This window comes from Crinia signifera, chromosome 1 (genome assembly GCF_055691185.1).
Source record: "Crinia signifera chromosome 1, ASM5569118v1, whole genome shotgun sequence".
NCBI classification, from domain to species: Eukaryota; Metazoa; Chordata; class Amphibia; order Anura; family Myobatrachidae; genus Crinia; species Crinia signifera.
The window spans coordinates 219,218,200-219,242,926 of record NC_139217.1 but is presented as its reverse complement, the minus strand read 5'-3'; the positions used below and the strand labels follow the sequence as shown (position 1 = coordinate 219,242,926).

The 24,727-nt window shown below is 42.8% G+C and overlaps 1 protein-coding gene across 2 annotated transcripts in view; it reads left to right on the top strand.

Annotated features, from left to right (window-relative positions):
- UBXN6 (UBX domain protein 6) overlaps positions 1 to 24,727 on the top strand; it is a 237,888-nt gene that overhangs the window by 67,891 nt on the left and 145,270 nt on the right. For both annotated transcript variants that reach the window (XM_083179278.1, XM_083179277.1), the window contains one exon: positions 236 to 285. In XM_083179278.1, coding sequence (XP_083035404.1) covers positions 236 to 285 — 50 coding nt within the window. The remainder of the gene's footprint in view (positions 1 to 235; positions 286 to 24,727) is intronic.

The window sequence follows — 24,727 nt, the reverse complement described above, 5'->3', positions numbered from 1 at the left end:
GACATTGAATCCCACCTTCCGATTATCCTGCAAGTGGGCTGTGAATGGGCCAGAGTCTGGACGTCGTGACTCGGGATTGAATACCCCCAACAGAGCTTGAGCTTTTGGAGGGGTAAATCTGCAAGCTCCTAATGACACACACCTAAAGTTTTCCATTAAGCTCAGAGAAAACGATTCAATGTAATTACAGTGATTCCATAGTTAATATTTATTATGATTTTTTTTTTCATATTAGCAAACGAGCTGGAAGCTAATCAAGGAGTAAATGACACGGCAAGTTACAAGGTAATGTAATTCTGTAATGCAAGAAGTATAAATATAGTTTCTATTTGGACCATACTTGCCTACCCTTCCGCAATTGCTGGGAAACACCCGAAATTAGGGAGGCCCTTCTGGCCCCCTTGAAAGGTGGGCGAGTCCCCTGCATTCTCCCCACCCCCTTCGCATCCCCTTCAGACAAAGTTGAATGCCACTGATTGCAGTTCTTTTGAGAGGGGCTAAAATGTGGAAAATTGTGTTATTTTAGCCTTGCCCCTCCTTAGACCCCCGAATCACTGGATTTTGGTTGGGGTAGGGCTGCAATTTCCGCATCCATCCTGCCCCCCCAAATCACAACAGTGTCTCCTCTGCGTGTTAAAAAACAAAGAGATGCAGCGCTAGACAGTAAATATCTTATAGATATATAAATTATGTATATAGATTGGATCATCTTTACAATGTTTTTATTATGATAAAACATAAAATCGAATCAAATATAAAACAACATAATAAAATGAATGCAGTAAATGGCACCCACAAAATAATAAGTAGCCCGGAAAGTCTGTTCCTATGTAAACCCCCATACAATCAAAGCAATAAATGCAGATTAATATTTACCACCCTGAATGGGTTAAAGCAGTATCTTGATCCACTAGTATCCATGTGGTCGGCCCAGAGCTGGCGTGGCAGCTTAGTCCTGAACTCCAAAGTAAGGTAAGAAATGACATCTCATAATTGTTGACACTACGAAGAAAGAGGAGGGAGGTTCAATTTCTCATTATACAAGGTTTATTTAAACCTTGCGCTGATAATAATTAGCAGCAGGTCTCCTATAATAGGTTAACACCCAACCTAAATTAGCATAGACAAACAGAAATTTAATAGGTGACCAGCGCTTTGTAGAAGATAACAGTTCAAAATTATCTTCGGGAGAATATTAATCTCCTTAAAACTTCTCACGGAACTCCACACTAACGCAGATGGAATCCCACTGTGTTTTAGATGTCAGATGGAAGTTAACTTACAATTATTTTCTATTCGGGTGTGCATGTAACGGTTTCTTTATCGTGACTTCAGGGTATAACATAAGCTTAACTTACTTTAAAATTCTCACATGCGTTCCCATAAAGGTATCTTTTTCCCAATATTGGCAACCAGGCGATAGAATGCAAAACACGGTTTATTCCAACATAAATACAGCGGTAAATGTTTTAAAATTCATACAGCATGAATGGCGGGGGATATTGGTCAGACGCGCTACAGACACAGCTGGACCGGAGCAGAAACTCCGGTCCAGCTGTGTCTGCAGCGCGTCTGACCGGTAGTCAGCTTGAAGCTGCCTAAGCTACCCTGCCTGCTCCGTTATCCCTCGCCATTCATGCTGTATGAATTTTAAAACTTTTACTGCTGTATTTGTGTTGGATCCTTTTATGTTGGAATAAACCGTGTTTTACATTCTATCACCTGGTTGCCAATATTGGGAAAAAGATACCTTTATGGGAACGCATGTGAGAATTTTAAAGTAAGTTAAGCTTTTGTTATACCCTGAAGTCACGATAAAGAAACCGTTACGTGCACACCCGAATAGAATATAATTGTCAGTTAACTTCCATCTGACATCTAAAACACAACACAGTGGGATTCCATCTGCGTTAGTGTGGAGTTCTGTGAGAAGTTTAAAGGAGATTGATATTCTCCTTTATTTTTGAACTGTTATCTTCTACAAAGCGCTGGTCACCTTTTAAATTTCTGTTTTTCCAGGTTCAATCTACTATTTGTTATTGGAACTAATAAAGGTCCAAAGACACTATATAATCTATCACCTCTCACATACAGTCTTAAGGAAAAAATAAAAAAAATATATATAGGCTCACGGACACTAGATAGATATAGAGATAGATATGAAAGAGAGAGATATAAAAAATCATGTATTAATTTCTCTGTATCAATTTTTCTAATAAAGTTCCATCCATCAAATTATCATATTTAATTCAACCGTCTCGTTTAATCAATCTGGATAGATGGAATTTATTATATGCACCCAGAAAACTTCTATTTCGATAAATTCCTAAATCTGTACCCCCCCCTCCTTTTTGTAGCAATGACATGCTCAGCGCCAACTATATTTAGACTTAAAGGGGTCTCTCTGATGGTATTCTGCAAAGTGGCGTGATACACTGAGGGTTAAGCAGGCAATTTTTTTTTTTTATATTTATATTTCTGCGGTGTTGGTGAAAGCGTGTCTGTCATTTTATTGTAGTCCTCCCCACATATTTAAGTCCACATCTATAGGATGGTATATAAATTAAGTATGTTATTGCATTAATAAAAATTTTAATTGGCTGAATCTTATCTCCTGTGGATATAGTAGTCGTCTTAGTGTTAATTAAGCTGGGGAAAAGGGCAGGCCCAGATGGGATTCAGGGTAGGGTTCTTAGTGGCTGTGCCAAGCAGTTAGGGGGGATTTTTACGCTGCTGTTTAATTTATCCCTTGCAAACTGCGTAGTACCAAGGTGTTTTAAAAGTTCAACTATTATCCCAATAGCGAAAAAGAATGTACCGACCTGTTTAAATGATTAGCGACCCATTGCATTATAACCCTTTGGATATGAAATGTGTGGGGTGTTTAGTGGATGGCACAGTTTAAGGGTCTTCGGGTTGTTTTGATCCCTATCAATTTGTATATAAGGAGAATCACTCCACTGATGATGCTGTCCTTACTGTTATACACAGCACTAACCTAGTGTTCATTCTAGCTCTTTGCGGGGTGACACCCCAGGCAAGGAAGAGGAACTGCATGGGTTTTCAAAGATGGCGAGTGCTAGAATGAACACTACTAACCCATTTAGAGTTAAATAATTTGTATGTGAAGATCTTATTTGTGGATTTTAGTTCTGCTTTTAATACTGTTGTACCATCTTTATTAATATTTCTCTATCATCTATCCTGGTGGTACAGCTAACCATGGAATGTAGTGGATATGGAGGAGCCAAGGAACCTATGCTGTATCTTTAAAACACAGGCTGCTCCCGTGCTGCATCTCAGAAGACTTTTAGTTTTGTTTAGGTGCCCACAGGGGTGGGTGTGTATGTTGTAGAGCTGGTGCTAAAGCAGCTCGTGAGAGATTTAGTTAGGTATTTTTTGTTTTATTAATGCCTAGCTAAGAGCAATCACAGTGTGGGGTTACACAGAAACCCCTTCACCCTGTCTACAGTGCTGCAAGGGCTTACAGAAGCAGCTCCTACCAGCGCCCAGTGAGCAGGGTGGACAATGGGGTTTTCCCTTTGCTCATTATTGCAGTCTCTCTAGGGGAACTTCCTGTGCACAGGGGGTCATGATGCCAGATCTCCTTTAGAGGGAGGTCGTGAGTGATTGGCGGTCCCCAATATGGCAGTGGCGCCATTGTCTGGGATTCCAGGCTGGGCACCTTAGTAGGCCGGCAGCTGGGTACAGGACTTTTGCACAGCAGGACGGTCTACTGTGATCCTGAAGCAGGTAATCCTGGAGGTACAGAGGAGACAGGAGGGGTTAGCACTGGGTGCTGCTAAGGGGGGAGAGGTTTTACATTGCATGGTCTCCCCACTGAAGCAGGGACAAGATGGTCTCTTCCTGGTTGCAGTCTGGGTGACATTCATCATGCTACTGGCACCATTACACAACACAGACAGCAGCTGAGTTTCCTCCTTCCTGTGACCATACCAGAGATTCTGGAGCTGACATATACAGTACCACTAGGTTATATTATTCTGTATTACGCATGATTTATTGCACTACTGATAACACCTAGTTATGGAAAATTAATTTATAACCCTTAAATATTACGGCAAATGCTAAAATAATTGCACACCAACACAAACTTGTAAAAAAATGTATGACAAAGCTTTACTTGAAAAAATAGCTTGATTACAGGTATTTGCAAATGCAGACTAAAACAAGAACTATGAAATTGATTAGCTAACACTTAAACAATAATTCTAAATCAAATCAAAATGGAAACCTATCAAGGACAGTGATCAGCCATTAAACCTCATTTCATAGTTACCTCCAGCCCCTTGCTTGCCTATTCTTCCTCAACTGCCTGCCTCTTCCTTCTCTAACTCTGATATTTAAACCTTAATCACATTAATTAATTACTCATAAGCATTGAGTCTTATTGGCAAGCTCTGCTTTCAATCATGATGTCATAATTAACCCAACACCCAACTTTCTTGTTATTAGGGAAAGATTCAGTGGCCTTGGGGTCTACGCATGTGTGGCCCTGTTCTCATATTGTTGATAAGTTTGTGGAGACTAGCTGGCTGTCCTTGCTCCGCTATACTGTCAACATTGCATTCTTAAACTTATAAAACCAAAAACAATTTTCTATAAGAAATCTTCCAGCACTGTTCTGAATCTTCAGCCATTTTCTTTTTTTTATAATTTTTAACTGTGCAATACAAAACCAAGACATATCTGTAATATAATTTTGTACAAATGTCAACTTTGTAATCATTATACATGAAATGAAAAATCAATTAATAACATTTTCAAAAATTAGCAACTTGTTAATTGATTCTTTTTATAACACAGATAATACTCTTTATAGTAGGTCGTGTCATATGTTTCCTTAAACAAGATTACAGTTATATGAACACTTAGATACACATTCTGGCAAGTAATTGAGGGTTTCCGTCAAAAGGGAGGTGTATTATTCTGCAAAAGCATTAGGTTATACCAGGATGTTAGCTGGACAGCCTTTCTAAGGTTAGTTTTTGTGGATTCTGTCAGGGACTTCACATATGGTAGCCAAATTGCAAAAAACTTTTTTGCCTTTGCATCTTTTTTTTAAGTGACATCTCCAGCCAGTCCATCTGGAAAAGATGTAAAACTCGGTGTAGTAACAAAGACATAGGGCAGTATTCAATGTGCATTTTGGCGATGTGCAGCGAATCCTGTTTAGGATTCGCTGCACATTCGCCACTGCTCGCCGCGTTCCGGAGCCTCGCCGGCTCCAGTATTCAACGAGTCAGGGGCTCGCTGCCCCTGACCGGCGAATTTTAACTCCTGCGGCGATGCAGCAGGGAGCCTGAGGACGGCGGCAGGCAGGGAGATGGAAGTCTCCCTGCCTGCCCCAGAACGTTTGTGGGGGGGAGGTGGGCTCCCGGGAGCCAGGCAGCTCAGGCTGCCCCCCGGGGGTGCCAGCAGGGGACCGGGTATATTCACTACACCCGATCATGCATATGTAATGATCGGGTGAAGTGAATATATGAATATCTAATGAGCGGCTCGGCTCCGGCCCCCTGCTGGCTGGTCTGTGTAAAAAAAAAAAAAAAAATATATATATATATATATATATATATATATATATATAGATATAAACTTTCTGCGGGGCTGGGCACTCCTCCTAGAAACAAGTTGCTGTGTTGTGTGCCTTCAACAGGTAGAATATAGACTTGTAGAATGAAGCGGCACTCCAATCGGTATAGCGGTGAAAAGAAAAGCTCTTTATTAGCAACGTTTCAATACGTGTGTATTATCTTCAGGCTCAAAAATACAAGTGATACAAACAACATTTATAGCGTGCAGGTGTCACATGCGTCAGGGGGTAGGTCTCATGAACCATCCACTCACGCAACAACGTGTAGGTGCGGCCCGCCCATCGAAAACAGACCAATCCAAATCTGTTTCAGGACGGGCCCCCTTATCCAACATGTAGCAAAAAAGGAAAAAATGTATACAAAAAAGTTTACATATAAATCAGGTTAAGATGAATAAAACAGGGGGTATACAGTGTACCACCAATACATGTTAAGAGGGTCATATCAGACCCAAAGTGATCATATATATAACAAAAAAATTTTTTAGCAACAAATACATAAATACATAAAAAAATATATATAAAAGAGACATTTAGCAAAAACGGCTGACACATGATAAGAGACTAGGACATTTCCAGTATCCGATATATATGATGATACACACCATGTACATGCAGGTATTATTGTTATCTACGTTATAGGATGTATCGAAGTTACAAACTTTATAACAAAACCCCAATGCCTGAATACTCATTTAGGCCCCGCGGGGAAATAGTGCCAAGCTTGGCAATCCAGCGGGCCTCACATTGTAGGAGTAGCAAACCCCTATTACCCCCTCTGGGGGATAGGGGAATGTGATCAATCATCCTATATTTGAGGGATGATAAATTGTGATTATGTTCTAGGAAGTGCCGCGCGACCGGCTGGTCACTCTTTTTCTTCAAGAGTGCATTCCTAATAGATGACCTGTGGGCTGCCATACGTTCCTTAAAGGGACGCTCAGTTTTCCCTATGTATGACAGCCCACAGGGACAAATAATTTGATAAACTGTAAAAGGGGTATTACACGTCAACAAATGCCTGATAGGGATGGATTTACCAGTATGCGGGTGATTAAAAGAAGCACCAGGGATCAAAAATGTACAGGTGGTACATACACACCTTATGCACCCCACCCGGGTACGTTGCTTGTTGGTATTGCTAGTAGAAGCATCTGATTTCACCAAAATGTCCCTAAGGTTTTTAGACCGTTTATAGCTTGGAAGAATGGAGGTACGGCACAGTCCCAAATGGGGGTCCGACTGAATCAATGGCCAATGATGCTTAACGATTTGGGTGATACCAGGGCTATGTTGGTTATAGGTGGTAACCCATGGAAGTTTGTTATCGGTGTTTTTAGGCGAGAGTACAGGGTTAAGTAGGGCATTTCTATCGAGCAACATAACCTTATCCTTAGTTGCCTGCACTTCATTGCGTGGGTACCCCCGATGGACAAAACGCTCCACCATCTGGTCCATTTGCGTATTGGCCACTATCGGATCAGATACTATTCTTTTAACCCTCAGCAATTGAGAGTGTGGTAGACTTCTCACTGTGGGTCTAGGATGACAACTGTTATAAGCCAATAAGTTATTTCTATCAGTCGGCTTGGAATAAAGTCTGGTATGTATAACCCCATCTTGAATCTGCAAAAGCACATCCAGAAAATGGATTTCTCCTTCATACTTCATGGCAGCCATTACATTGGGTTCATCCCTCTCTCCTCTCCAATTAGACAGGTAGTTTTTTCCCCTAGGACCCAGCCCCTTCCTCTATATAATCTGGCACCTCCCCCTAGACCGTAGTCTTTTTCCTGTCTCCTTCTGTCTGTGACAGGTAGTCAGTTAGAGTTAGCTGTTTTGTTTTTTTTATATACCCGGTAGGCTGGTTATGCTACCGGAGACCTGGGCGGGCAGGCTGGCGGTGCCTAAGCCTAAAAGAGTGTCCGGGGGCCGGTGGCAAGGACTTTATGAGAAACCCACAGCGTCCCTCCCTGCATAGCGTATGTAAGTATCACCTATCCGGCGTCTCCGGCGTGGTCCCAGTGTCCGGGTCAGGCTCCGGCTTCCTTCTCTGGGAGGCGCTGAGTCTCCCCGGCAGTCAGGACGGCGTCAGTGGTGCGCGCGTCACTTCCGGCGGATGCACGCGGCGTGCGGGTCACGGCCGCGTGCGTTCCAGCTATGCGGAAGTGCGCGCCAGGTTGGCGCCGGCGGGAGAGGGGGGGACGCTGGCTGCTGCGGCAGCGTGTATTTAAAAGGCGCCTGGTCGGTGTTACAGGCGCAAGGCTATACTGCTGCAGAAGCGTTTTGGTATCAAGCCAGGATTATTGCCATGGAGGATGCCTCTCAGAAGGGTGTTACACCGCCGCCCAGGTAAGTCCTCTTGCAGAGGACACACTGTTAGAGCATGCCACTTTTTCAGTCAGATAGTTAGTATCTTTCTTTCTTGTTTTGTAGTGTGCCTTCAGTGCCCAGAAAGAAAGTGGCTAAGACCAAGAATACTAAGATCTGTCCAGGATGTGATAGAGCCTTTGTTGGAGAGACAGTACTGTGTTTAGAGTGTCTGACAAAAAAAGGATGTTGGGATGAATATATCAGCCCAGTTAGCTGAGATGAGAGACTGGATGAAGAAAAACTTTATTTCCAAAGAGGAGTATGCAGGGAATAAAAGGTCCAGGTCCCAGACTAGCCTTGATAAAGATGACGGTGATGTGTCAGTGCATGAGGATGCGGACAAGGAGGAGTCTGGGGGCTCATCTGCTGAGTCAGGCGAAGTATTGGAGGACGAGCGTCTATTTAATGTGGAGTTGGTAGAAGCAGTGCTTAAAAATCTCTATAGGACACTTAACTATAAACAGCCTGCAAAATCTGAGTTTGACGCATTGTTTGAGGATCGTTCTAAAAAAGGGAGATCTTTTCCAGTACATAAGGTTGTGAAGGATATCCTAGCTAAAGAATGGCAGGGTGTCGACAAGAGAGTGGGGTCGACGAAGAGAATTCAAAAAATGTTTCCCATTGAGGATGAAGAATTCATTTAGTGGTGTAATATACCTAAAGTCGACGCAGCAGTGTCAGAAGTGACGACTCGTACTACCATTCCTCTTGAGGATGGGGCGTCACTAAAAGACGCAATGGATAAAAAAATGGAGAGTGCTCTAAAGAGACTACATATCTCTGCCTCAGTCTCGTTAAAATCAGGGGTGGCTATGGCCTCCCTTTCTCGGGCACTCAGGATTTGGTGTTCTGCATTGCAGGAAGACATACAGGAAAAGGTTTCCCGTGATCAAATCTGCAAGAGTCTTACCCAGGTTCAGCTGGCAGTGGACTATATGTGTGAGGCCTCCTTGGATGGTCTTGATTTTGCAGTAAAATCCCTGACATCGGGGTTGGTGGCCCGTAGGGCCTTATGGCTTAAGTCATGGGCAGCAGATTCCCATTCGAAGAACAAGCTGGCTACATTGCCCTATGAGGGTGCTTTTCTTTTCGGCAGTCGTTTGGATCAGATGATTCAAAGAATGTCAGGTGGTAAATCAGTCAGATTGCCACAGGACAGAAGGGGGAGATTTTTCTCATATTCTTCCAGACAAGCGTATAGACAGGCCAAGTCCTACAGGCCAGGCAGGTCTGTCCGAGACAGATACGCGCAGGGGACATCCAGAGCCTTTTTTCGGCAATACGTCAAGAAGAGAGGTGAAAGTTCGGGAACCACACAGAAACAGTGACGGTGGTCCCATGGTGGAGCAAGCCCAGGTAGCGGGAAGGCTGTTGGGCTTTGCTCGCGTCTGGGAACAAACCGTCCGAGACAGATGGGTTCTGGAGGTAGTCAGGATTGGCTATCACCTAGAGTTCATGTCGAGGCCAAGAATGGCGAAATTTTGTGTTTCAGAGATCCCAGTTTCGGAGATAGAAAGGGAAGCTCTAAATTTAAGTTTAAAGGGACTCATCGCATCAGGAGCAGTGGTGAGAGTCCCGGAAGAAGAGAAAGGAGCCGGTTTTTATTCTCGTCTCTTCATAGTCAGCAAAAGTTCTGGAGGTTACAGAACTATATTAGATTTAAGAAAATTAAACTTGCGCATAAAGAAAAGAAAGTTCCACATGGAGACTACAAAGTCGATCCTGATGGGGCTGGGAAGAAACAATTTTATGGTCTCCATCGACCTAAAAGACGCCTACTTCCATATTCCCATTTCCCCAGACGACAGAAAATATCTGAGATTCTGCATAGGTCTCGATCATTTCCAGTTCACCTGTCTGCCCTTCGGCCTCACCTCGTCACCAAGGGTCTTCACCAAAGTTCTGGTGGTGTTGATAGAAGAACTGAGGAAAAGGAAAGTCATGATATGGGCATATCTAGACGATCTATTGATCGTGGCACCTTCAGAGGAAGAGGTGGTCACAGCAAGAGACTACACCATTCAGTTTCTTCAAGAACACGGGTGGCTGTTAAACTGGGAGAAGAGCTGTCTAGAGCCAACACAGAGTCTCCAGTTTCTAGGAGTGCTGGTGGATACCGTGAGGTTTCAAGTATCTTTGTCCACGAAGAGATGCGAGAAAATCCAGCAGCTAATCTCAAAAATCTACGAGGAGGATCGCGTACCCCTCAGGTCAGCAATGAGTCTCTTGGGGATGATGGCGTCCACGGTGGACATAATCCCATGGGCCAGATGGAGGATGAGGCCTCTCCAGTGGTCCCTTCTAGGTTACTCGAGAAGACTGGTGCCGCTGGAAAGGAAGATAAAGATCTCAGAGGCAGCCAAAGAATCCTTAAGATGGTGGGAGGCCGATCAGCTAGTATCAAGGAAGTCCTCACTGGCAAGTCCCCGTTACAGGGTGATCACCACAGACGCCAGCGCCACGGGTTGGGGGGCTCATGGTCTGGACAAGACATGTCAAGGTCTGTGGTCCCGGCACGAGTCAAAGTTCTCCTCCAATCACAGAGAACTAAGGGCCGTGTGGAAGGCAATAGAATTCTTCAGCGAAGATATCCGAGGGGCGCACCTGCGCATTTTTTCGGACAACGCCACTACCGTCTCTTATGTCAACAGACAAGGAGGTACACGGAGTCACGGGCTCTTAGAAGAGGTGCGAAACATCATGTGCTGGTCCGAGGAAAACCTGTTGTCCATTTCAGCGCTCCATGTTCTGGGGGAAGACAATCAGCTCGCAGACTATCTGAGCCGCACAAGCGTGGTTCCTGGCGAATGGGAACTGAAGGACTCAGTATTTCAGGAAATAGTAGAGCAATTCGGTCAACCGGAGGTGGACCTCATGGCTTCAGCAGTCAACAAGAAGTTGCCACAGTTCTACTCACGGTACCCGGCTTGGGGGTCGAGCGGAGTGGACGCCCTGTCGCAGAGTTGGGAGTTTCACCTGGGGTATGTGTTCCCTCCAATTCCCCTCATTCACAGGACATTGTGGAAGGTCAGAACGGAGGGGGTCCAAGTCATAGCTATCCTTCCCTACTGGCCCAGGAGGGCTTGGTTCCCCATGTTAGAGAGCATGGCGATTGCGGGTCCAGTGTTTCTTCCAGTGACTCAGGATCTGCTCAAGCAGGGCCCAGTCAATTGCCTAGAGCCTCACAAATTTGAATTTAGCGGCCTGGAAATTGAAAGGCGGCAATTAAGAGACAAGAATTTATCCCCAGAAGTCATTGAAGTACTTCTCCAAGCGAGAAAGAAAGTATCGTCAGAGATCTATTACAGAATATGGCGGGTGTTCGCAAAATGGTCCAAGGGCAAGTTCATCTTTCCTAAAGCAAACATTCCTCAAGTGTTACAGTTTCTTTGTGACGGGCTTAATAAAGGGCTGTCGGCTTCAACACTCAAGGTCCAGATTTCGGCACTGAGTGCGCTGCTAGACAGGAAACTAGCGGAGCATAGCTTAATTAAAAGATTTTGCCAGGCTCTCAAGAAAATCCGGCCTAGAGTTAGGTCAATAATCCCCCAGTGGGATCTTAATTTGGTTTTGAATGGACTAATGGAGGCTCCGTTTGAGCCACTGGACAGAGCGAAGCTAAAGTTTCTAACATGGAAGATGTTATTTTTAGTTGCAATAACTTCAGCAAAAAGAGTGGGAGAGATTCATGCTCTGTGCATTAAAGAACAGTATTTGAAGATTTTCCCGGATCGGGTAGTGCTGAGGGCTAGGCCGTCTTTTCTACCCAAAGTAGTTTCCTCAGTTAATTTAAGTCAAGAAATAGTTTTGCCTTGTTTTTTCCAAAATCCTCTGACGAAGAAAGAGGAAAAATTGCATACCTTAGATGTCTTGAGAGCTATCAAGATATATCTACACAGGACTACGGGGTTCAGGAAGTCAGAAGCATTATTCGTGATTCCCCAGGGGGCAAAGAAAGGTTTGGCTCCGTCAAAACAGTCAATGTCAAGGTGGCTAAAGGAAGTAATTGCATTTACTTACAAGAAGGTGGGGCGTGAAGTTCCCGAGGGTATTAAGGCTCACTCGACAAGGGCAATGGCGGTTTCCTGGGCGAGAGAGGCCAAAGTTTCGACTAAGGAAATTTGTCAAGCAGCCACCTGGTCTTCCTTGCATACCTTCTCTAAGCATTATGCATTGGATGTTGCGGGCTCAAGCTTTGGAAGTGAAGTCCTTAAGCAAGTCTTGGCTTGAGGTATAGTATAACCCACCCTACTGCTTTGGTACATCCCAATGTAATGGCTGCCATGAAGTATGAAGGAGAAAGCAAGGATTATACTCACGATAATACCTTTTCTTCGGAATACTTCATGGCAGCCCAAAAATTTGTTGGCCCTCCCTATTTGTGTTTTTTCCCTAGGATCAGGACGGAGACAGTCAAAGACTACGGTCTAGGGGGAGGTGCCAGATTATATAGAGGAAGGGGCTGGGTCCTAGGGGAAAAAACTACCTGTCTAATTGGAGAGGAGAGAGGGATGAACCCAATGTAATGGCTGCCATGAAGTATTCCGAAGAAAAGGTATTATCGTGAGTATAATCCTTGCTTTCAGTCTGACTATGCGTATACGTAAATTTTATGGTACTTGACGTCAGGTTATGGGCATCGATCATATTAGTAAAGTCAATCGGAGGACCCTCCCAAAAAATCAGGAGATCATCTATATAGTGATTATATTGGATGATCCTACCTGCAGTCTCTGGGTTGTTGAAAAATAGTTCTTGTTCAAATTCGAACATAAAAACGTTGGCATATGAGGGGGCCACCGCCGCCCCCATAGCCACGCCCATGAGCTGCAGGTAGTACCGATCACCATATATAAAGACATTTTTGGTAAGAATCATAGACATAAATTCAACAATCAAATTGACATCAGGGCCCTGATAATCAGCATTGCCATCAAGAAAACGCCTCAGTGCTGTTAAACCCAGAGAATGCGGGATGGATGTGTATAACGCACTAACATCGATCGAAAACATCGAGACATCTGTAGTGAATTTAGCCAATTTGGCTACATTATTAAGCAAGGCGGTGGTATCTAGCAGGTATCTGGGGTGTTTCCTAATACAAGGTTGTAACAAACTGTCGACATAGATGGATGTCGGTTGCATCAGAGAGCCCCGGGCCGCCACAATGGGGCGGCCAGGGGGGTCCTCCAAGGCTTTATGTATTTTGGGAATACAGTAAAATTGTGGAACTAATGGGTACAAAGGTAATAAAGCTTTCTTAATTGCTTCAGATATCGTGCCAGAGTCCACCGCCTGTTGCAATATATTTTGTAATTCAGTGGCAAACATACTGGTAGGGTCACCCCTAAGGCATAGGTACGTATTTTTATCATTAAGATGCGTCATTACCGAGGCCTCATATTTGTCGACATCCATGATCACCAGTGCTCCGCCCTTGTCGGCAGGACGGAACACTAGGGACCTGTCGTCTGACAAAGTTTTGAGAGCCCTACGTTCCTCCTTACTGACATTCAATACAACAGTGTCATGCTGATTAACTTTATTAGCAACTTCAAAGTTAGTAACAGAAGTAAATGTCTGTATGGTAACATTTTGGGACACCGGGTCAATGGTGGAACGGGGCAAGATTTTACGTAATTGTGGGGGAATATCATCCTTGGGGGGTATATCGGTACTCACAGTCTCGTCCAGTGGGGTACTAGGTTTGTTAAAGAATTCTTTGAGGCGTAATTGCCGGGAGAGGCGATGCTGCTCAAGAGTCCATTCAAGTTCGTTATGACAGGTAGAAGGGATAAAGGACAGTCCACGGGACAGTATCCGTGTCTCGGAGTCGGTGAGGGTATGTGATGATAGATTCACCACTAGGGTTTTCTGGGCTTCGGTGGTTTGCTTGCTTTCTTGTCGGCGGTTCTGTTGCCCGCGGCGGGTGAAGCGTCGGCACCTCCGAGCCGAGCCCGGGTAGTCACCGCTAAAGGGATGACAGCCTTGCGGTTCCTGGGATTTCTGGAGGTACGACCACTAGCCTCACTGCTGGAAGAGTTGAAATCAGTGGAGCTTTGTTGCTCAGTGGTTTTGGTATACCCTCGACGGAAGAAAGGTTTTTTATTATCACGGTCCTTAAATGGATTTGTCCATTGATAAACTGTTTGTAGCTCATAGTCCTTATCAACTTTTATTTTTTTCTCTTTCTTGAATTTGATTCTTACCAAAAATTTCTTTATATATGGTGATCGGTACTACCTGCAGCTCATGGGCGTGGCTATGGGGGCGGCGGTGGCCCCCTCATATGCCAACGTTTTTATGTTCGAATTTGAACAAGAACTATTTTTCAACAACCCAGAGACTGCAGGTAGGATCATCCAATATAATCGCTATATAGATGATCTCCTGATTTTTTGGGAGGGTCCTCCGATTGACTTTACTAATATGATCGATGCCCATAACCTGACGTCAAGTACCATAAAATTTACGTATACGCATAGTCAGACTGAAATCCATTTTCTGGATGTGCTTTTGCAGATTCAAGATGGGGTTATACATACCAGACTTTATTCCAAGCCGACTGATAGAAATAACTTATTGGCTTATAACAGTTGTCATCCTAGACCCACAGTGAGAAGTCTACCACACTCTCAATTGCTGAGGGTTAAAAGAATAGTATCTGATCCGATAGTGGCCAATACGCAAATGGACCAGATGGTGGAGCGTTTTGTCCATCGGGGGTACCCACGCAATGAAGTGCAGGCAACTAAGGATAAGGTTATGTTGCTCGATAGAAATGCCCTACTTAACCCTGTACTCTCGCCTAAAAACACCGATAACAAACTTCCATGGGTTACCACCTATAACCAACATAGCCCTGGTATCACCCAAATCATTAAGCATCATTGGCCATTGATTCAGTCGGACCCCCATTTGGGACTGTCCCGTACCTCCATTCTTCCAAGCTATAAACGGTCTAAAAACCTTAGGGACATTTTGGTGAAATCAGATGCTTCTACTAGCAATACCAACAAGCAACGTACCCGGGTGGGGTGCATAAGGTGTGTATGTACCACCTGTACATTTTTGATCCCTGGTGCTTCTTTTAATCACCCGCATACTGGTAAATCCATCCCTATCAGGCATTTGTTGACGTGTAATACCCCTTTTACAGTTTATCAAATTATTTGTCCCTGTGGGCTGTCATACATAGGGAAAACTGAGCGTCCCTTTAAGGAACGTATGGCAGCCCACAGGTCATCTATTAGGAATGCACTCTTGAAGAAAAAGAGTGACCAGCCGGTCGCGCGGCACTTCCTAGAACATAATCACAATTTATCATCCCTCAAATATAGGATGATTGATCACATTCCCCTATCCCCCAGAGGGGGTAATAGGGGTTTGCTACTCCTACAATGTGAGGCCTGCTGGATTGCCAAGCTTGGCACTATTTCCCCGCGGGGCCTAAATGAGTATTCAGGCATTGGGGTTTTGTTATAAAGTTTGTAACTTCGATACATCCTATAACGTAGATAACAATAATACCTGCATGTACATGGTGTGTATCATCATATATATCGGATACTGGAAATGTCCTAGTCTCTTATCATGTGTCAGCCGTTTTTGCTAAATGTCTCTTTTATATATATTTTTGTATGTATTTATGTATTTGTTGCTAAAAAATTTTTTTGTTATATATATGATCACTTTGGGTCTGATATGACCCTCTTAACATGTATTGGTGGTACACTGTATACCCCCTGTTTTATTCATCTTAACCTGATTTATATGTAAACTTTTTTGTATACATTTTTTCCTTTTTTGCTACATGTTGGATAAGGGGGCCCGTCCTGAAACAGATTTGGATTGGTCTGTTTTCGATGGGCGGGCCGCACCTACACGTTGTTGCGTGAGTGGATGGTTCATGAGACCTACCCCCTGACGCATGTGACACCTGCACGCTATAAATGTTGTTTGTATCACTTGTATTTTTGAGCCTGAAGATAATACACACGTATTGAAACGTTGCTAATAAAGAGCTTTTCTTTTCACCGCTATACCGATTGGAGTGCCGCTTCATTCTACAAGTCTATATATAGATATATAGATATATATAGATATAGATCTATATATATATATATATATATATTGGGTAAACGGGGTGAGAATGAACACACTCCACACGGCACTCCAGGGACTGGTGAATGATGACAAAGTTTTACTGCCATCATTCACCAGTCCCTGGAGTGCCGTGTGGAGTGTGTTCATTCTCACCCCGTTTACCCTATACTAGTGCTTACAAGGGCACCCGGGCAGCTGCTGTCGGATCACAGGGGACTATATATATATATATATATATATATATATATATATATATATATATATATATATATATATATATATATATATTACAGGAATAAGCGGCACTCGGAGACTGATATTAATGGTGTAAACCTCGTGGAATATTTATTCCATGTGCAGCAGTCAAAACGTTTCGGAGCTCGCAGGCTCCGTCGTCAGTTGCAGAATAAGCACAAGTGACTTGTGACTTGACTTGTGCTTATTCGCCAACTGACGACGGAGCCTGCGAGCTCCGAAACGTTTTGACTGCTGCACATGGAATAAATATTCCACGAGGTTTACACCATTAATATCAGTCTCCGAGTGCCGCTTATTCCTGTACTATATCCCGGGGGGACATACATCCTTCTGCAAGAAGGCACCGGAGCCGGTTACCTGTTGGCCTATTACCCAAGTCCTGAGTGCCGGCCTCACCACCCTGTATATATATATATATATATATATATATATATATATATATATATATATATATATATACATTTTTTTTTTTTTTTTATTAAATATATATTCATGTGCTTACAGCACATGACTAAAAATAGCATGCCCCTCCTCAGAATAAAATTCCTGATTTTTTTACACCAAATGTAAAAAACAAAACACTTTATTTTAAAAGTTCACATTCCACTTCACCATAAAAAGATAGCGATTGCTACTCGGTGAATCATGGCGAAAAAAACCTTGAAATGTATTCGCCATCTGGTCATTGAATAGGGTGATTCACCGTTTTAGTCAAAAATTCGCCTCACAGCACAAAATCGCCATAAAAACCTGGCGAATCAGCCTCATTGAATACCGCCCATAGACAATGTGTTGGAATTTATCCATTGTAATAAAATGGCTTTACATGTCGCAGCAGCTATTTTTGACAGAAATATTCTTTGCCCTGCTGATTGATGAACCGTGTTAGGGGTTGGGTATATATCCCATAATGCCCACTCAGGGGTGGCAGTGAATGTGATGTTATATTGCGGTGTAACTATGTTACACAGTGTGTCCCAGAAGGCCTTTACTTCTGGTCAACTCCACATACAGTGCAGTATATCTGCATCTGGGGCCTTACATTTAAAACAGCCAGAATCTTCAGCAGTACCCATAAGTAACATTCCTTTTGGGGTATAGTATGTTCTATGTAACAGTTTGTACTGCATTTCCATATATGAGGCAGATATCATTGTTTTGTTCAATCGTACAAATGCCGATAAAAGAGAAGGTAATGATATATTGGGCAGGTCCACGGTCCACTTTGCCATACCAGTGTCTATGTCAATACGTCTCTTTATGTGTAGGCATAGTAGGGAGATATTACATGGTCTATTCTGATATTTTTGATCATGATATCCATGCCTGCACATATATCAGCTACCGGAATCTGTTTAATCTGACTGGAAACATAGCTTTTCAGTTGATAGTACACATATATGGGTATATTCACATCTGGGTATTTATCACATATCTGTTTATAAGATAATATTGGATTGTTTCCATCACCCATGAAATTGTACAGTAGTCTAAGACCCTTTGCCTCACCGTGCTTGATCAATCTGTTATTTTGGATTATCTGCCCATTAGTGTTAGTATTATAATGAATTGAATTGAATAACGTATAATGTGTGGATGATTTAATTCTAGAGCGTGTCATCCGCCATGCTTTGCACGTCGTAGTTATCAATAAATTCCCTGCAACTTCAGGGGGATAATCTGTTGGCCTCATATGAAGGAGACTCGGCAATGGTACACTCGGGCATGTTGCTTGCTCAAGCACTGTGTTAGCATAATAGTTAATGGAATGTATCCAATCAATCGCGTATCGGAAATTAGCCGCTAATATATAGCTCTTGATGCACGGTAGGTTGATACCTCCCAGCGTTGCGTGTTGTGACAATTTAAACATGGAAATCCTGGGTTTTTTCCCCATATAAATTTGCTAAGTGCTGCATTCATAATGTGCAGGTCAGTTTCAGATATTAAAAGAGGTAGCATCTGGATGGCATACAGTACTCGTGGGAAGGAGATCAGTTTGATCATGTGACATCTTCCCATATAGGACAGAGGTAGGGATCGCCACGATCGCAGATCTGCCAAGTATTTTGCTATTAGTGGTGGATAGTTGACTGCATATAATTGGGTCAGATCTGCTGGTATTGTAAGGCCCAAGTATGTTAGAGAGCCATTCGCCCATATAAATGGGAACCCGGCATGCCATCCAGTCGCAGCCCCACTGTGTAGTGCCAAGGCTTTGGTTTTTAATTTATTTATCATAAAACCTGATATGTCTTCAAATTCTTTTAACGTATTTAGGAAGCCAGGAAACGCTTCCTGTGGGTTGGTGAGGTAGAGTAACAAGTCGTCGGCATACGCCGAGACCTTTATCTCCGTCTCTCCATACCGTATTCCATGCCAGTCTCCCTGCAGGTGGATTAATCTAATCAATGGGTCAATGGCCAAGTCAAACCGTAATGGGGAAAGTGGGCATCCCTGTCTGGTGCCATGAGCCAGTGCAAAGCTGGTGGTGTTTAGGCCATTTATAGTAAGGACTGCTGTAGGACTATCCTAGAGTCTGCTAAAAAGAGTAATTAATCCTACCCCCAATTGTTTGGTGTGTAACACCCGTAAGAGTTGAGAATAAAATACCCTATCAAAAGCCTTATCGGCGTCACAACTTACTGACAGAGACTTAGTTATGGCGGCTACCACTTGTCTAATATTATGTACCGAGGACCTGCCTTTTTAAAATCCAGTCTGAGATGGATGGAGCAATTTCGGCAATACTACTTGTAGTCTATAGGCTATTAGAGTGGTTAGTATCTTTAGGTCTTGGTTTAACAAAGAAATTGGATGGTAGGTGCTAACCAAATTAGGATCCTTGCCTGGTTTCGGTAGTATTATGATCCTGGCCTGGTTCAAATCAGGAGATGAAGCATTACCAGCAAGGATGGAATTATATAGAGACAGTAAATGCAATTTAATGTGTGGCAATACTATTTTATAATAATATGCCCGTAGTCCATCTGGTCCCGGTGATTTCCCTTTAGGGAGGCCTTTTATAGCCAGTTCTAATTCTGACTCCGTTATGGGCATAGTTAAAGCTTCTCTTTCTGATTGTGTGAATGTGGGGAGTGCAGCTTGCCTGAGAAACTTCATCCCTAATGCTGGGTTGTTGGGAGGGGAGGAATAAAGGTCAGAATAATAACTTAAAAAGGAGTCAGCAATGTCTGCCGTAGTAGTGCGTTGTTCCTGGTCTACAATTATCCTGTTTACATGAGGTTGTTGCCGTTGCCCTCGGGCAATGGAGGCTAACAATTTGCCAGATTTATTTCCCCACCTAAAGTATCGTTGTTTTTGAAAATCTATAGAACATTGCGTTTTTCTTTGCATAGAGTATAATACAATGCTTTATTATCTAAGTTGCATTGTCTAGTAGTTGGGGTATCATTTCTCAGCATGGCTGCATAGGAGTCTGAGTTCTAGAAACCGAGAATTCAGTTTTTTTTTTTATTTTTGGTCGCCGTGTATGAGATTTCGTGTCCACGCACTATAGGTTTGGATGCGGCCCAAAATAAGTTAATATTGTCTATATGCTGGAAGTTATCATCGACATAATTTAGAAAGTGCTGTTTTAATTCTAGCTGAAAGTTTGGGGAGTCTGCTAGGTAGGATGGAAACCTCTAATTATATGAATGTTGCAGGAGAATGGGCAGTGCTAGCTCGAACCATGTGGGAGCATGGTCCAAAACCAGTATGGAGTAAATTTTTCATCTTTTGACTCTGTTAAGTAATTGCGTGGGGAGAAGCCAATAATCAATCCTCGATGAGGTGTGATGAGGATGGGAGAAAAAGGTGTAATCCCTCTCAACCGGGTGCATTTGACGCCAGGGATCTGAAAGGCCTAAAGAGCTCATCAGTAAGCCTAGGGCAGGAGGTGGCGTGTCTCTGTTTACATTATTACTTCTATCCAGAGACTGTTTTTGGGTTGCATTAAAATCACCACCCAGGACTACATGACCCTCTGCCCAACTTTGTAGCTGCACAAACAGGTCTGTAAAGAATGTAGTGTTAGGGCCATTAGGTGCATACAGTGTTGCGAGCGTAAAGAGCTCACCTTCCAATTTAAGTTTTAAAAATAGGTAACGTCCTTCAGGATCCTTTAAGGTATCCATCACCTCGTATCTTAAGGATTTATTAATAATAATTAAGACTCCCCTTTGCTTATTTGAGTAGGAGGCTGCATAGAATTCCGTAAACCAGTTATCCCTTAAAGTGTTAGGATCAGAATCGCTCCAATGCGTTTCTTGTAGCACTGCTACATCTGGGGCGGAATGTAATGGGTGGCGTGTTTTGTTTTTTTGCGTTTTTTTCAATAAAATATGCCGTTTTCGGGCATTTCCCGAAAATCGCATATTTTATAGGGTGCGATTCACGGCAAAAAAATCACACTTTTTGTCGCGAAATCGCACATATTGAAGTGGTTATTTTTAGTCACACTTCAATTCACATCCAGATGTTTTCCCATTGGAAAGCATCTAACTCGCACATGTAATAGGGTGCGATTTTTGGTAAAGGTTACCAAAAATCGCAAAAAAATTAGACCAGGTTCTGGCTGGCGAGTTTGACAGAACCATGCACAGATCATTGTGATCTGTGCATGGTTCTTTCCAAAAAAAATGGTTAAAAATAAAAAATGGGAAAAAAAATGCGTGGGGTCCCCCCTCCTGAGCATAACCAGCCCCGGGCTGAAAGAGCCGGTCCTGGTTTCATAAAATCACAGAAACAAGCAAGTTGGGGTTCTGTGTATTTTATAAAACCAGCACCAGGCTCAAGGGCCGGTCCTGGTTCCCAAAATACAGGGGACAAAATGACTAGGGGTCCCCCGTATTTCAAGAACCAGCACCGGGCCCAACCAGCCAGCAGGGTAATGCCACAGCCGGGGGGAGACTTTTTATACAAGTCCCCCCGGCCAAAGCATTCACCCCCTGACCGGTCAGCATGGGTCCTGGGGAAGTGGGGACCCCCCCAAAGAAGGGGTCCCCCCCTCCAGAACTTACCTGTCCATGCTGAAGCCCGGGGCTGTCCTCGATGCCCCTGGGCGGTGGGCATCGAGCTGATGATTGTGTAAAAAATAGAGAAATTGTATACTGCTGTGGAACTATGAGTCCCAGCAAGCCTGCACCACATGCAGGGACTTGGAGAACAACAAGTCCCAGCATGTGGGGCAATAAAGGGCCCGCTGGGACGTGTAGTCCCACAGTAGCACAAATAGTTAAATAAATACACAAACACACGTACAGTACAACTTTATTACACACGGAGCCCATTCATCCATACATACCTACTGAGAAAACATACTCACGGACGTCTTCAGTGCTTCTCCGGGTGCCCTGCAGTACTGTAATCACGGTCCGGTGTTGTGTTTACATCTGGGGCTCCCTCTCCAGACCGGGACTTAGCCCCGCCCACCAGCCAATCAGGGTCCAGCATGGGGGTTTTCCTGGACCATGATTGGCTGGTGGGCAGGGCTAAGGGGGTAAGGTAAAGCAGAGGTAACTGAATATATCGAAGGTAATTATTCACGCTATTAGATGGGGGCTCCATGTCCGGGATGGCAAAAAAAGGGGGGGACATCTAATGGTATCGTTCTATGCTGGATATCGCAGGGAGACTGACACAACCCCGGGTAAGCAAACAGAAGATTGGTTGATTTACGATCACTGTTGTTTAGTCAGTCCCTCTCTGTGCATGTCTAGCCACGTTTTAAATAGAACAAAATTATACATTTATGTCCTCTTTTTACGTCATTTTAGTAACCCGAAATATTCAGATCACACATTTAACAATGCATTGTATTCTGAAATAATTTTTTGTGACAGTAGAAATGTTTCTTATACTGTTCTGTCTAAAGTAAATGTTGAATGAATGATGGACCACTACGGTTACCTTCAAGGAACCAGCATGAAAGATTACACCCTGTGGTATCACTTCGGTTAACGCCGCAAAAGGAAATCTGTAAAAATGTTTTGTTTTGTCTGACTTTCTGGTAAATATTAAGGTTCAGCGTCATCTAATGGTGTGTACATACGGTGAGATTCCCTTGCTATTTGACTTAAGATTCTACTGCTATACAATCTTTGCTCAACTCTGTACAATTCATGCTATCTACATTCAATTTGCACTATATAGTCATTGCTGCCCTGTCCATTTGGGTTTACACTGAACCAATTAGGACACAGCCCTTATGGAATAGTGGTCTCTATGACCTATGTCACCACGTGGAACCTGTGCAGAGTGTAAGAGCAGTATAATCTTATGGTATGATATAAAAAAAAGATTATCATAGGGAACCAAAATTAATTGCAGTAACAAAACAAACAGAGTTTAAAACTACAAGGTACAAAATTATGTGATCAGACAAACTGTCCTAGTATTGGGTTGTCATATTGAAAAGAGGTTTTTGAAATGAATACTATGAGGTTTTTGATAGTGAATAAAGAAAGGAGACTTGCAAATTCACATTGTCACATTGTTCCATGTCACACCCTATATATCTAGTACGCAATAACTGTTCAGATTGTAAATGTAGTATTGTATTTTGGTTTGACATTAAAGAACCAGTATAAATTCAGTTAATTGTTCAGGTCACTGATGAACACAAAGTAGTAGATTTTGTTATTATGGTTGGTTGCCATTTAGAGACAGAATTTGTGCAAAATAACAGCACTCTCACAGGGACAACAGATACAGGGTCAAGGTCTCATTCATAGAGATAGATTGAGATGGTGGAAGAGGTTTGTTGTTTTTCACACAGCAGCCTTAGACAGATCCATAACAAATCCTAGCTAGCAATACAGTTTTACTTCCTTAAACACAGACATATCCCGTCTCACCGCAGGTGGATAAGGCCACACCCTTGAACGAGTGGTTCAACGGCAGGTGACGGGATTAAGAATATGGAACGTTCCCCTTTAGAAATTGTTGCATCGAAGGTCGGGAGAGAAAAAAAAAATCAGGAATGTCAATGTAATCTTGAAAAGGGCCAATTTTCCCGAACAAGGGATCTTGGCTTCTCAGGCTTGGCAGAAATTCCTAATTACAAATGTTTGCTAGTCACAGTTACAGGATTATATGGATATTTGAGACTTACAGTACCACAACAAGTATAAGATGTACTTACAGTATTGTGATAAATGTAACCCACCAAACAGAGCACAATATTACTCAGTGTAGCGCAATCAGAAGTCTATGGCAATCATACCACATACAAAAGACAGATATATTTCACAGATGTTTCCTGTGACACAAAATAAAAAAGAGCAACTTCCTGAAGTTCCGAGACAACTTGAATTGTTAAAAATATGAAAATTGTTACTGAAATGCTTAATATTGTTAAGTCCTCTAGAATTTAGTTATAATAAGCTATTGTTATGTGTGTATATATATGTAGATTTTGTTGAATAAATTTAGAGCAAATTGTCAGAAGCAGACAGATACACCATTTAAAGTGGTATAGTCAGAACAGTAAAACACTATAATGACAAATGCTGCTAACCATAGATTGTTAGATGTTTGTGCAAGGGCTTTTTGAATCACGGCACCCTAGAGCATCAAAATGTTTCCAAGGCACCCCTAGGTCAAATGTTTCTTATTGAGAAATTCAGGAAACAAAAATATAAAAGTAAGTGCATTGTGTTTATATGTCACAGTTATCTGGTGAGGGACAGGATTTGCTCCTGTTTGTCCACATATATTATAATTAGCAGCCGCCAGCACTGGTTTTGCCTGTTGCATTGCACATAACTAATATGAATTGATCCTGGTCCACCAACCCAAGGCACCCCTGCAAGTGTCCTGAGGCACCCCAGGGTGCCTAGGCACACAGTTTGGGAACCACGGCTTTATGCCCTGAATTAAATTAGCGTTATAGTATTGTAAGTGCATTTTACAGATTTTGAAAGATTCAGAGGAAGTTGGGGAAAAAAATAATAGAAAAGAGGAAATATGTATATATTAGAACAAAGCACCCGTATTTCTTGAAAATGTTGTTCAACTTTGGGACAGACCTTATAGTCTAGGTAATGTTTTAGCACAGATAGATATTCAAGGAAAAGAACATCTTGCACTTTTTCGGCTGCTAAGGCATGACAATAGACTAACCTTCTAAGAAATTAGTATGACAAGCTCCAAATACAAAGCAGTAATCCATGTTGATGGAGCAGATGTGTCATCTCCACAAGGTATGATCTCCCTTACTCTTCACACAGGGCAGAAACTACAGTCTCTTAGTAATACATGTTCGAGTAATGTCTGTGTGAAGTAGAAGTATCAAATGAGCTAAATGAGGAAGTACATTACTAGGCACTTGGTTGGGCGGACAGACACTCCTACTCCGGAAGAGTAAGCCAA